This window comes from Tenrec ecaudatus, chromosome X (assembly GCF_050624435.1).
Source record: "Tenrec ecaudatus isolate mTenEca1 chromosome X, mTenEca1.hap1, whole genome shotgun sequence".
Lineage (NCBI taxonomy): Eukaryota > Metazoa > Chordata > Mammalia > Afrosoricida > Tenrecidae > Tenrec > Tenrec ecaudatus.
Window position 1 is genome coordinate 152,527,410 of NC_134548.1, and position 12,319 is coordinate 152,539,728.

Consider the following 12,319-nt stretch of genomic DNA (forward strand, 5'->3'; position numbering starts at 1 on the left):
TTCTTTACTAACAAAAGGGAAAGCCTGGAAGTGAATGATATGAGTATAACCAAAAAAAAAAAAAAAAAAAAAACCTTTACGTAACGTTTTTTGACGGGAGAGAAGACTACGAAGCACATTTTCCAGGAAGTGTGGGCTGCAACGATTGCGTGCTCTTAACTAATCCTGAGTAAGGTGGCCACTTTGACAGTCTTCTCATGCTGCCTCTGCCACCTTCGCAGCCAGAAGACGCCATTTCAACTCTAACAAAGCATGATAGAAACTTACAGTCAACCTTCTCCCAGCTCTGTGACTACTGGACCTCCTGTCAGTATGAAAATTTTCATGTATTTACTGACTATTTTTCTTATCACCCAGATGATTGGGTCGGCATTTTTTGCTGTGTATCTTCACAGAAGGTTGGACAAGGTAAGATGAACCACAGCCTTTTCTGAACTAAATGTGCGGTTATTACTGATTTCTGTAGGTTCGTCTCATTTCTATCAAAATGGTGGACAATGGTAGAAACACAAAGAGATGAATGGTTTCTGTGCCATAAGATTTGTTATCTATTCAGGACAAGGTCATATTCGTGTATCAGGTTAAGAGTTTGGGCTCTGGAGACAGAATGCCTGGGTTGAAATCGTATCCCTGTTCCTACCAGCTCAGTGATTCTGGGCAAGTTACATTTGTGTGCCTTAGTTTCCACATCTGAGAAATGGGGACAATAATGCTAACCACCCCAGAGGTTAAATTGGCCTAGCCAGAGAAATAACTTAGGACAGTGCCAAAAGACTGTAAGTACTGTGGAGACATGAATGATAATGACTCGCTAAGGTTTGACTTAAAAAGGAAAAAAGTTTAAAAACAGAGACCTGGTTTTCTTCCTTTGAAATTTCCAAGTCAGAAAGTAGAGCACCAATTTGATCTGTAATTTCCGAGGACCTCAGATTAGTGTAGACGCGGGTAAGTCCTAGAATTTGCTATCATTTAGTGAGAGCGGTTTTCTTTGCACAGTTCTTCAGCTACTCAGTTGCCCTCCAAGATGCGTTCCATTATGAAATGCTTGGAGTTACTTAAGGGACAAAATTGTAGCATCACTCAGCAGGTGGTTTTGCATGATGAAAACAAAGAACCTTGACAATGTGCCCCGCTTCCATTGTGTTCGTCCATGTCCACTGAGAGGCATGATTGCTGTGTTAATAAAACCTCAGTCAATGGTAAACAAGAGATCTTTGATCAGGTATCAGAACTCTGGATGTAAACATCGTGGAAATGACTGCATTGTCTCAGAGATGTTTGGGCAGGTTGTATTGTGCCCCCAAACAAAACAAGCCTCTTGCAGCTGAGGGCAGCTCTGACTTACAGTCATCCTGTGGGACAGAGCAGAACTGACCGTGAGCCAAAGGCTTGCCGAGGCTCAGTCTTTACAGGAGCACACAGCCTCATTTTTCTCCATTGAAGTGGCTGTTGGGTTTAAACCGCTGACCTTTCAGTTAGCCGCTGAACATCTTAACCAGTGCCCCTCCACCTCTGGGGCTCCACCAAGGCAAATAGAGTCACCCAAAGCCCATTGCTGTGGCGTCAATCCCTAGTCTTGGAGCAGAGAAGAACTGCATTTTACTTTGAATCTAAAAATCGAATATGAAGACAAAATTATACAGAATTGGGTGATTACACAGATGAATTCCATACAATTAATTAAGGCTTTGGAAAACACAATATCTTGTTTACACTTGAGATAATAATTTCTTTTTAAAAATGCAAATGTATTCTGTGCATAATAATGGTCGAGAAGAGAAAATTAGAACTTGAGTTGACACGCATTGCAGTTAACTTCTTTTTCCCAACCATGACATCACAAACCAAAATAAAATAGGCAAATAAGTCCCGCAGAGAAGTATTTTATAGGATGCATACAGTATACAGTGACTAATCATTAATGGAGTCCTGGGAGATACGACACTTATTGAGTATTGCAACTATGTTGTCGTTATTGTTAGGTACCATCACTGGAAAAAATGTGTACGGTGAGATAAAATTTTATTACAATAACTTTAATTTCTACCTGGAGTTTCAAATAAAACGACATTTTAATAGCTTGTGTATCTGGATGTTGAAAATTGGGGAAAAAAACAAATAACAATGATCAAGCATAATAATCTGTTATTTCTCATTTAAACCTCCCCCCCCCCCATTTTCTCCTATGGAACCCTGGTGACGTAGTGGTTCTGCATCTCAAAACCACCAGCCCTCTGAGGGAAAAAGAGGGGTTTTCTACTCCCATAAAGAATTACAATCTTTGTAACTCGCAGGGACAGTTCTATCCTGTCCTGTGGGGTTGCTATGAGTCGGCATCTACTTGATGGCAGTGGTTTGATTTGGGGGGGTTAAAATTCTCCAGTAACCATAGAACAGTGGTTCGCAACCCTCCTCATGCCGCAACCTTTTCATACAGTTCCTCATGTTGGAGTGAACTCCCAATCATAAAATTATTTTCGTTGCTACCTCATCCCTGTCATTTTGCTACTGTTATGAATTGGGTAACCCCTGCGAAAGGGTCCTTCGACCCCCAAAGGGGTCGCGACCTACAGGTTGAGAACCCTGCCATAGAAGGACATTATGTTTGGTAAAGTAGAAGGGCAGCAAAGGAGAGGAAGGCCCTCAAGAAGATTGACACTGAAACTGTCCCAATGGGCTCAATCACAGGACCAATTGTGAGGATAACACAGGACTGGGCAGTGCTTCATCCTGTTGTGCATAGGGTCGCTCTGGGCAGGACCTGACTCGATCTCGTCTAACGACATCGTCCCATAGAAGTGAGTGTGGAGCCGCCACCATTAGCCACATTCTCCGACTGGAGTATATTTCAACATGTCTCCTTTTTGTCCCACCAACAGATAGACGAGGAAAGGACTCTTCACGAAGACTTTGTATTCATGAAAATGATACAGCGGTGTACCAAAGGAGAAGGGTCCTTATCCTTACTCAACTGTGAGGAAATTAAAAGGCAGTTTGAAGGCTTCATCAAGGTGAGCAGTTCAGTTGTTGGTAAAAGTATCAGTGAAAACTTTTACTGCATTTGCCAGAGCAGGAAACCGAGATCTGCCCGCGTGAAAATTGAAAATATTTGTACTACATGTGTGCCTGTGTATCAACAAATCAAAATCAAAAACCAAGCCGAAATACTATGGTAAAAGGGAAAGGAAAGTTGGAAGTAGGAAGGTTCCTACAGGATCAGAATAAAAAGACCCTCTGAGGAAACAACGGGCTCTCCTAGGCACCATTTACACATATACACTCGCATGCATGCGCCTGCCTCTGGGCAAAATTATGAAGTAGGTCCAAGCTTTTTGATGGTGCCTTGTTGTTACTGATTACTTCTTTTATCTCCCTATCCAATCCTCCGTACTCCCTGCTCTGGACTTATGATCTAGTCTCCATTTCCCCTACAGCCTTGGCAGGCCACAAGTTAAGTTCTTGTCTTGACTGGGAGTAGTGGGGACTCTTGAAGACAGAGTTATGAAGCAATACTTCTGTGATGACGGGACTTCAGGAACCATGACAATGAGGAGGCTTTCCAATCCCTGTGCTGTGGGGAAGGTGACAGAAAATAGTTATACTCAAATCAGATCCTACATGATACCCAGTGCTCATGAATCCAGTCCCCTCTGGGGGCAACCATGACTGAGGCAGAGCAAGTTCAAAGCCTTCTAGCCTAACAGACTGGTACGCAGAGCAAAGTCACTGCAGCAGTTGTGGCACCTAAAACCAGGAGTTTGCACGCCTTTTCTGAGGGTGCATCTACAATATGTATTACCTCACCACAGACACGGGCTCTAGGACATTTCCTCTGAGGCAGAGCTTCAAGATTTCTATCGACCCTTTCCCCTTTCGAAACAAGGAACCAAATACCCTTAGAGTTTACCTCCTCTTGAAGTTTTAGGTAGAACTCCACTTTGAACACAGCTCTGTGCCAAGTGGGAGGGTGTCCGGATAAATCAATATCTAGTAGGTCTCGTGTGTCGCCCATGTGTAACTTAACCCAGGAGTGACGATTCTAAGAGAATAGTCCCGAGTTACCTCCCGGTATCCGAATGGGGCTCAAGTCCTCTGCTACTTCTCGGGTTCTTTACACTAATCTAAGTTGTAGATTACCCGTACCTTACCTGCTATTTGCAAGTTTTGGCTGGCCAGTGTTGGGAAGTACTTGAGGTTTTTCTGGTGCTTTGGGGATTCTGGCCAATGTGATAGAGTACTGGGAAGGCTTGTACTTTTAAATGTTTTCAAAAATGTTAAAACAACAGTTTGTAATAAAAATAGCATATTGAATGTGCATGACTACGTGACCTGGGAAAATGACTCCGCTTCTCTGGCCATGAGTTTTCTTCTTTCTTTTATTGTAATCTCTGGACCACCTCACGTACCCAAGAACTTTTTCCAAAGGTCCAACACCCGCATGGCAGTGAACTTCACCCCAAATCCTGTGCTTTCTAAGCCCTGTGGGCAAAGCTAAAATGGAAGAGTAAGGGACACCTCTCCAGCCCTGGCCCACCCCACTAGCCGAGTTTTCCTCTTTATAAAAGGAGACAGTTGGGATTGTCTGTGTCATCTCACAGAGCACTCCAGCTCTGATCTTCTGTAAGGATGTGACTAGCCTTCAATTCTTTCCAATGGCGATGAGAGCTGTAGTTGGCTTTGTCTTCTTTCTTCTCCCTCCCTCTTTCTTCCTGAGAGTTTGTCAGCTGAACTGAGAATTCTTCACATTTTTATTTCATGCCAGAGATCTAAAACTTGCACCATCAACTGCCCGTGACTGGAGAATGGAAACCAGCTAGGTTGGCCTCCCTACGGAGCCTTGTATATTACAAAGTAATAGCTCCAAAATGTCCCATTCTGTGAGGATAGACCTTCTCAAACATGAGCCTGGGTGACCCCCTTCCCTATGACAGAGAAGGCCCCTTGCCTTCTATTGCAGCCACTGTGGGACCTCAGTCAATAGCATCTGTACATAAGGTACTCACGATGCTTATACAGACTCCTCCGACTATGCAGTCCACTTGCAATCACTGACTCCCTTCCCATCATCCATTCCTCAACATTGCTTATTCTAAAACAACATCGGCAGTGTTATTATTATTTGTTTGTTTGTTTGTTTTAAACAACAGGGCAATGAGAGCAACCCCAGACTAGATTTGTGTGTTCTTAGGAAAGGTCAGCAGGATATCTGTCTGAGCCACCTACGTTTTCCATTGAGCCTTCCCATCCCGGAGCTTGAAGAGTAGCATACAAATCATCACATTCAAATTGCCATTTCCAGAACGTCCAGTCTTCCCCCAACTGTCCCTCAGAATGGTGGTGTTTTCCAGCAGCATTGCCCTGTTCACCGGAAAGGTGGTGGTGCAGAAGCACCAGCCGTTCCATGGGAAAGCAGTGAGACAGCTTATAGCCTGAGAACCCCCATATAGGGTCTCTCTGAGTCTCGATGGCAGTGGAATTAGTGGCCAGCAATGCATTGCCTCTTGAAGAAGGGAGCACCAAACCGTTAGTCTGGGGGAAGATAGGACTCAGGATTATCGTGGGGGAAGCAGAGACAAGGTTTTGTACAGTGGGATTTGACACCAAAAGTCACCATCCAGCCACCCAGCACCTATCCCAACAATCTGTCCCATAATGACCTCGCCACCAAAGCCTGTGATCCCGTCATAGAATTCCTACTAAGAGAGAACTCACGAAGCCCAGATTTTCTGATGTGAACATTTTCAAATCTTTCCTTTGAGGTGGGGAATGAAACAAGCCAAAAAAATGAGGGGGGGCAGGGAGTGGGGCTGGGGGAAGTTCACAGAAAGGCAGCGCTGGGCACATAAAAGGCAGGTTTGCTGACTTCACATTTTCACCTCGGCCAAGCCCTGACACCAAGGCACCCACTTAGCCTAAAAGTATCTTGAGCTCGATCATCACACTCCATTTTTTGAACATACACGAAATAGTCATTTGTTTACTTATCTCGAACACATTTTCCTGTTACCGCATTTGCACAGTGCAGTGCGTCAACTCGAATGGAAAGTTGAGCCTTTGCAGCCCGTGTGAGCGTTCAGAGATGCAGCCAACGGGGCTGAGTCTACAGCAATATGCTCAAAAGGAACAATGGGGACGATTCACTCCAGCCCTGAGAAGGCACGCAAGAACTTTGATTCTCTGAACATATAAACATGCTCTCTTCCCTCCCTGCGGTTCAGAATGATGGCGGAGGAGAGCCTAGCCTATGAATGTGATCTAGCCATTTCAGTTCTTGACTTTGGCCTCCGACTCTCTGAGGGAGCTCACTGTCCAGTTGCTGTTGACATGTGTGTCAGAGTAGCGCTGTGATCCAGAGGACTCTCAATGGAGGAGCTTCCCCAAGACTTCCAGAGTGCCTCTAGGTGGACTTGAACCGCTAACCTTTTGATGAACACTTGAGTGCAGCAATAGCCTTCACCATCTGTTCGCATCTTTAAGTCCTTCTAGGCTTCATTCAGTTGTTAAGTGTGAAGCAATGGCCTTTGAACACCAGCAGTCTTGGTAGATGACCCACGTTTCCTAAATGCTGATTATTCTAAATAAATACAGGTCATTCGGTGCAACTAACAACAAGACAATCTTTTCCGTTCATTTAAAGGGGAAAGAACTTTTTTTTTTTAATCTCTGAAGGTCTTTCTATAATCTGGGAGTTCTCTCCTAAAACCAAACTTAACCTTTTCCTAAGAGCTTTCAGGCCAATTTTATCCTAAGAGCTACAAACTAATGATTTCTGTTTAATAATAGTCCATATATCAGAACCCAGTGCAGAAACACCTTCTAAGTCAGTATTATTTATCAGTATGTCAAAGCCACGAAGGCTGCAGTGACAGGAAAGGGTCAGGATCCCAGCCTCTGATTTACAGAAAGCACTGGAATGGAGATCATAAGACTAGGATTCTGCGTCAGGATTCACCCCAGGCTCCCAGTTGATATGATGAAATTCATGACAGGATCTGGTCATCCGCCTCAGAAACAATAAGGACATGCGCCAAATGAAGACTCGCATCTCAAACCTCACCTGCCCAAATGACCTTTTGCAATTATTTTTATTTTAGGGCATAATGCTAAATGAAGAGACAAAGAAGACAGAAAAAACTTTTGAGATGTTGAAGGGTAAGTTACCACTGGCCAATTTCTTACAAAATGAAAAGTTTAGTTGGATCATAATGGAATAGCCCAGTGTTGAATCTAGAAACGTTGAGGTCTGGAAAGAAAACAAAATGACACCTTTGCTGGCCCCTGTTGTTTGGGACGCCTTCATGTGTACATAATGCTGACAATACCAAGTGTGAAAAGATCCCCTTCTGTGTAAGCTGTAATCAGAGCAACCAGATAGCCTGATACCTCCCATCGAAATAGGGAACTATGATAGGAAAGTCCTTATTTGGTAGCAGGGGCATTCTGTGCTCACTGATAAGACGTTTTTCACGAGGAACAGTGGCCAAGTGGAGCTGATTTGTAGGACAATGTTCTCAACCCTCCTCCTGACATCATAGACTCTCGACGTCTCAGAGCACAAGTCCCCTTCCCAGGAGCATTGACTTCCTGGCCTCGGATTGAACCTGCCTAGCGAGGGGGCACCTGCTACCGCATAAGGAAGTTGGACTTGCCTAAAGATAGCTCTAATGATGGCAGTGAGATTGCTACACTGCCTACTTGTAATCTCTATTTGCTGCACCTGGTTCTGCTCTTTGGGCTCATAGCAAGCAAATTATCATTGGTCTCCGTCCCCGCAGCTGTCCAGGTATTGCATACAATCCTGTGTGGTCCTCTGAGCCTTTTCTTCCCCAGGCTTACCATCCTCAGTGCCCGATGTTATTCCGATGGCACTTTCCAGATCATTCCTCTCCTCATTGCTCTGTCTCTGAACGCCCTCACGTTGCTCCCTTCCTCTTGGAAGCTAGTACTCCACAGCGAACACAGTACTTTCTGACATAACCGTTGCCACAGAGTTTGGATAAGGTGGAGTGGTAATCAAGGGGTGATGGTAGAAAGACTTAGAGAAACAGGAAAACCCTGGTGCCACGGCCTCCTCAATGTAGCCTCCCACAGAGACAGACAGAGTTGCCGATCCCGCTTCTGAGGCAAAGGGAGAGCTCAGAGCTCGTCTTCACTTTTTGCCTGGATGCGAGGGGTCACCAGCTTCCCATGAAGGCGAGGTCTTTGAGATGACCGACTGCACCATATGTTCACTAGCTGCAGGTTGTGTGTGTTAGTTACATGAAATTTGAGGGAACAGTTTCTGTGGAGGCTGCCTAGCAGTCCTCAATGCAGTGGAGAACTTAGCCAGACTGCAAATTCAGTTTATAGGATTCTATTAAACATTTATAGGGTGTCCATAAAGTATCCAGTACTAGACTCACAAATGGGGGGAGGGGGGGAAACCTCCACAAATTTCTGCCCTTTGGAATTTGGCACATCTAATTAAGAAGCAACACGTTCACATAAGGTACAATGAGAGAAGGCTACAATGCCTAGTTGGACCAGTTGCTTGTCTGAATCAGACACCAGAAGCATCTTACAAAGTGAATCTGTAAACAAGACCTGAGGCCGCACTAAGATGCCCAATGCATAGGTGTTCTGCACAAAACGCGAATCTGTACTATGTTAAATGAAAACTGTTCACTACGTTCACTGACATCGAGTACTAAGCGACTATTAAGAGTATGAGATCAATGGGGACACCCTCCTCCATGGTGGAAATTTGTCAGAACTCAATTTTTCCCACAGTGAGAACAATTCCAGACCTGTTTATTCTCCCTTTCACATAGACTCTTCCAGCACAGTGTCTATGACACAGTCATAAGACTGGACCAAATAGTTCTGTGTGCACTTTGGTATTATTTTGGCCTGAAAGTTTGCTTTGGGTATGATTTCAGGTGATCAGGAGCCTCGAATTGCAGCTCATGTCATAAGTGACGCCAGCAATACAACGGCATCTGGTGAGTCCCACCACAGTCCGCGGGTCAGGGAGGAATGCTGGGGTGCTGAAGCAATGCTGCCCAAGCTCCTCTGCTCCTCTGAGACCCAATTGGCAAGGCTTCCCCTGTACCTCCCATATGCTTCAAAGTGAGCTAAAATGCCCTCAACTTGAGGGACATAAGGAAGTGGGAAGCAGTCTCCTTGTCCTGATTATGTTCTTGTTCAATGGTTGATTCCAAATGATGAATTGCTGGGTGGAAAGAGCATTACTCGACATCAGCGGAAGGGCAGGTAGTGACCTCCTGACTGGAAACACCCCTCCTCCCAATCTTGGTTCACCCACTTGTTAATGGGCCTCCAGGAGGGGTATTTCCAATCCCAGTATGATTAACCTCAGCCTCCCTGCGGCCAACCTCAGGGAAATTAAAGGTAAAACCATGCTGCAAAGATCAATAGGTGCTGGGATGTTAGAGTTTCCAATGAAGTAATGACAGATGACATACTGTGATCTTTTCGATGTGGAACGATTTTATTTCCATACATGGTCTGCCATTAGTCTAGCCCTTAGATCTTTTTATTTTTTTCCCAAATCGGTACCATGTGATCGCTGGTGCTGGAGAATCTGATAAATGGATGGAAACATACGCACTAGCATAAAATCTCCCATCAACATAAAGGCACTTCTAGAGCCTCAGAGCAGTCTTTGAAAAATTCAGCAGAGTGGTTTGGAAAGGAACACTCGAAGTGAGACAGGCAGCGAGAGAGGGCCTGAGAACAGAACAAGATGCCATCTCATCCCCGAGAGCGTTTTGGCTTTTCAGTGGGTGGAACCCATGGCCACGTCATCCTGGGATGGACATCAATCAGAGGGAAGTTTGGCACACTGGGGTCAAGGACCATGGCCACCACCTGCTTGCTTGCACAGCAGTTTCCTGCCTCATCTGCTTCGCATGGTTGCAAGCGAGCATCACATCAGTTCAGCGGTGAGATGCTGCTGCCTCATAAGGTGTCACGGCTCAGTTTGACTACAGAGTGTAGTTCACAAGTCATCCTTTCTCAGAAAAACACACTTCCAGGACAGCATCAAGATTAGTGACCTTTCCAAAGTGATCTTCCACAAGGCACCTTCACATTTGGGTTGGATAATAGCAACTGAGAAGTCTCCCCCGCCCCCCCAAAAAAATTAGCTTTCTACTGCTCTTTGTCTCGAATCTCGTTTGAGGGTGGCTTTTTTTTTGCCTTTGGATTTTTTTATGGGGCTCACATTCTCCCCAAAGGCCCTTGTTTGACATTGTGCCTAGAATATTTTACAGACTGCATCATAGTAAGCAAGCCTGCCCGGGATCAAGTGAGAATGTTTCTCATTCTCCTCGGGTCATGCTGTTCCAAAATGGCCTAAAAGATGGGGCTCCAACCCCTTCATTCTCCATTAAATGGTCCCCAAATGACATGTTGGGTATTGGTGGCTGTGTCAAAAACATCATGATGAAGCATCCTTTCTGAAGTGGTCTGCACCACCCACCCACCACCCACCCCCCAAAAAAGTCAGACTTTTCAGGACACCTCTTTATTCCTAAAGGACGCATTTTAGTAGCAAGGGTCTCCCTCTCGAATAAAGTCAAAGACTACCAAATGGAAATAAAAAATTGGCTCAAGGAAGCATTCGAACTTCACTTCTCCCCCGCCCCCACTGCACCTCCATAGACCTCGGTGGGAGCTGAGATTTGCAATCAGGTACACAAACCACTTTGAACCCACTCACCATCTCAGCTGAGAAAATGGCAAACTGATGGTGGGTACTCAGCTCAGCCACAAGAACGCAGGTCCTTTCAAGTCGATGGCACCCACTACAAGGGGAGATCAAAACCCACAGTGCAATGACAGGTTTATTTTCATACTTCCTTGCCTAATTTTAGTCGTTGCTGTGGGTGAGTGGCAGCATGCTCGGTAGAAAGAAATGGGGTCTCTCCTTTTCTCTAAACTGAGGCTGAGCTAAGTGGACTAGCAAGGCATTAGCATTATAAAATTCTACTCCAAAAATCTGCTGAGGTTCGTATTAACAAGGAATTTGTCTGAATAATTTAGCTTGTGTAATTTATGGCAGAAGCATGGGGATTTTCTTTTATCCAAGGGCAAATTGGGATGCTAGAATATCCTGGTATTCTCTGCTACCACAAGTCTCAGAGATCGGCTTGGACATTAGGCCCGTGTGACAGATACAAAGGACTCCCCCAGAAGGTGCAAATGGTTGCGTGCTCAGCTGCTAACCACAGAGGTTGGTGGTTTGAATCCACCGAGGGGCACCTAAGATGAAAGGCCTGGCAATCTACTTCCCAAAAGTCAGACTTTGAAACCTTATAGAGTACAGTTCTATTCTTAAACCCATGAGATCCCCGAAAGTCCAAATCTAGTCAATGGCTTGGGTTGTTTTTGTTCTGTTTTGTTTTGCTTTGGGGACAGATGAGGCACTGAGGATCAGGGAGGTTTAGTGACTTGCCCAAGAGTGGATGAAGCCCGAGGTGGAACCAGATTTCAAGGGACTCTAAACCCCATGCTGATTTCTCTGATGTACTTTCTCCCAAGTTTCTGAGGGCTGGAAGGGCCCTGACAAATTCCCAGTACCCAGATCTTCCATCTGTCTATGTATTCCACTTAGAAGTCTATTCCCCGCTGGAATATGAAGCATCCTAGGCTCCCCCTCACTATAACGTTCTCCCTTCTTCATTTCAGTTCTACAATGGGCCGAAAAAGGATATTACACAATGAACACAAATTTGGTAGAGCTCAAGTATAAGAAGCAGCTGACCGTTCAAAGACACGGATTCTATTATATCTATGCTCAAGTCACCTTCTGTGCCACACAGAAAGCTTTGGAAAACGGGCCATTTATAACCAGCATCTGCCTGAGGTCCCCAAGTGAATCTGAGAGAATCTTACTCAGAGGGACAGACACCCACAGTCGCAACCAAAGTTGTGAGCAGCAAACCATCCACCTGGGCGGAGTTTTTGAATTACAACCCGGTGCTTCAGTATTTGTCAAAGTGACTCATCCAAGCTGCGTGAGCCATGGGACTGGCTTCACGTCTTTCGGCCTACTCAAACTCTGAACAATGAAACTTCCCAGGGAAACTGCAGCTGCGCTGACGCGGGCGGTCTTCCTAATACAGCAAAGCAGTTAAGACCACCCCTGTCGAACTGCCTATTTATAACCTTAGGATCTTCCTCCTGGAGAGCTATTTATTAATACACCCCAAGCATGTAGGGCTGTAATAAGTGAATTGCAGGGTGCGAAAACCCCAAACAGGTCCTGCTTCCATGAGAGCTTCTATTTGAAAGCAGAAGCCCCACTGGTCCAGAC

At 45.2% G+C, this 12,319-nt stretch overlaps 1 protein-coding gene across 1 annotated transcript; it reads left to right on the forward strand.

Annotated features, from left to right (window-relative positions):
• Positions 1 to 252: 252 nt before the first annotated feature.
• On the forward strand, positions 253 to 12,068 carry CD40LG (CD40 ligand). The gene is made up of 5 exons (XM_075539287.1): positions 253 to 408; positions 2,880 to 3,011; positions 7,095 to 7,152; positions 8,919 to 8,981; positions 11,692 to 12,068. Exons 1-5 carry the CDS (start codon positions 253 to 255, stop codon positions 12,066 to 12,068), a joined length of 786 nt encoding a protein of 261 aa, XP_075395402.1.
• The last annotated feature ends 251 nt before the right edge of the window (positions 12,069 to 12,319 follow it).

Excerpts from the sequence above, each read along its gene's own strand:
- CD40LG (XM_075539287.1), top strand. The coding sequence starts at position 253 with ATGATAGAAACTTACAGTCAACCTTCTCCCAGCTCTGTGACTACTGGA. Across the intron at positions 409-2,879 it reads TTCACAGAAGGTTGGACAAG|ATAGACGAGGAAAGGACTCT; the intron begins GTAAGATGAACC and ends TCCCACCAACAG. Across the intron at positions 3,012-7,094 it reads AGTTTGAAGGCTTCATCAAG|GGCATAATGCTAAATGAAGA; the intron begins GTGAGCAGTTCA and ends TTTTTATTTTAG.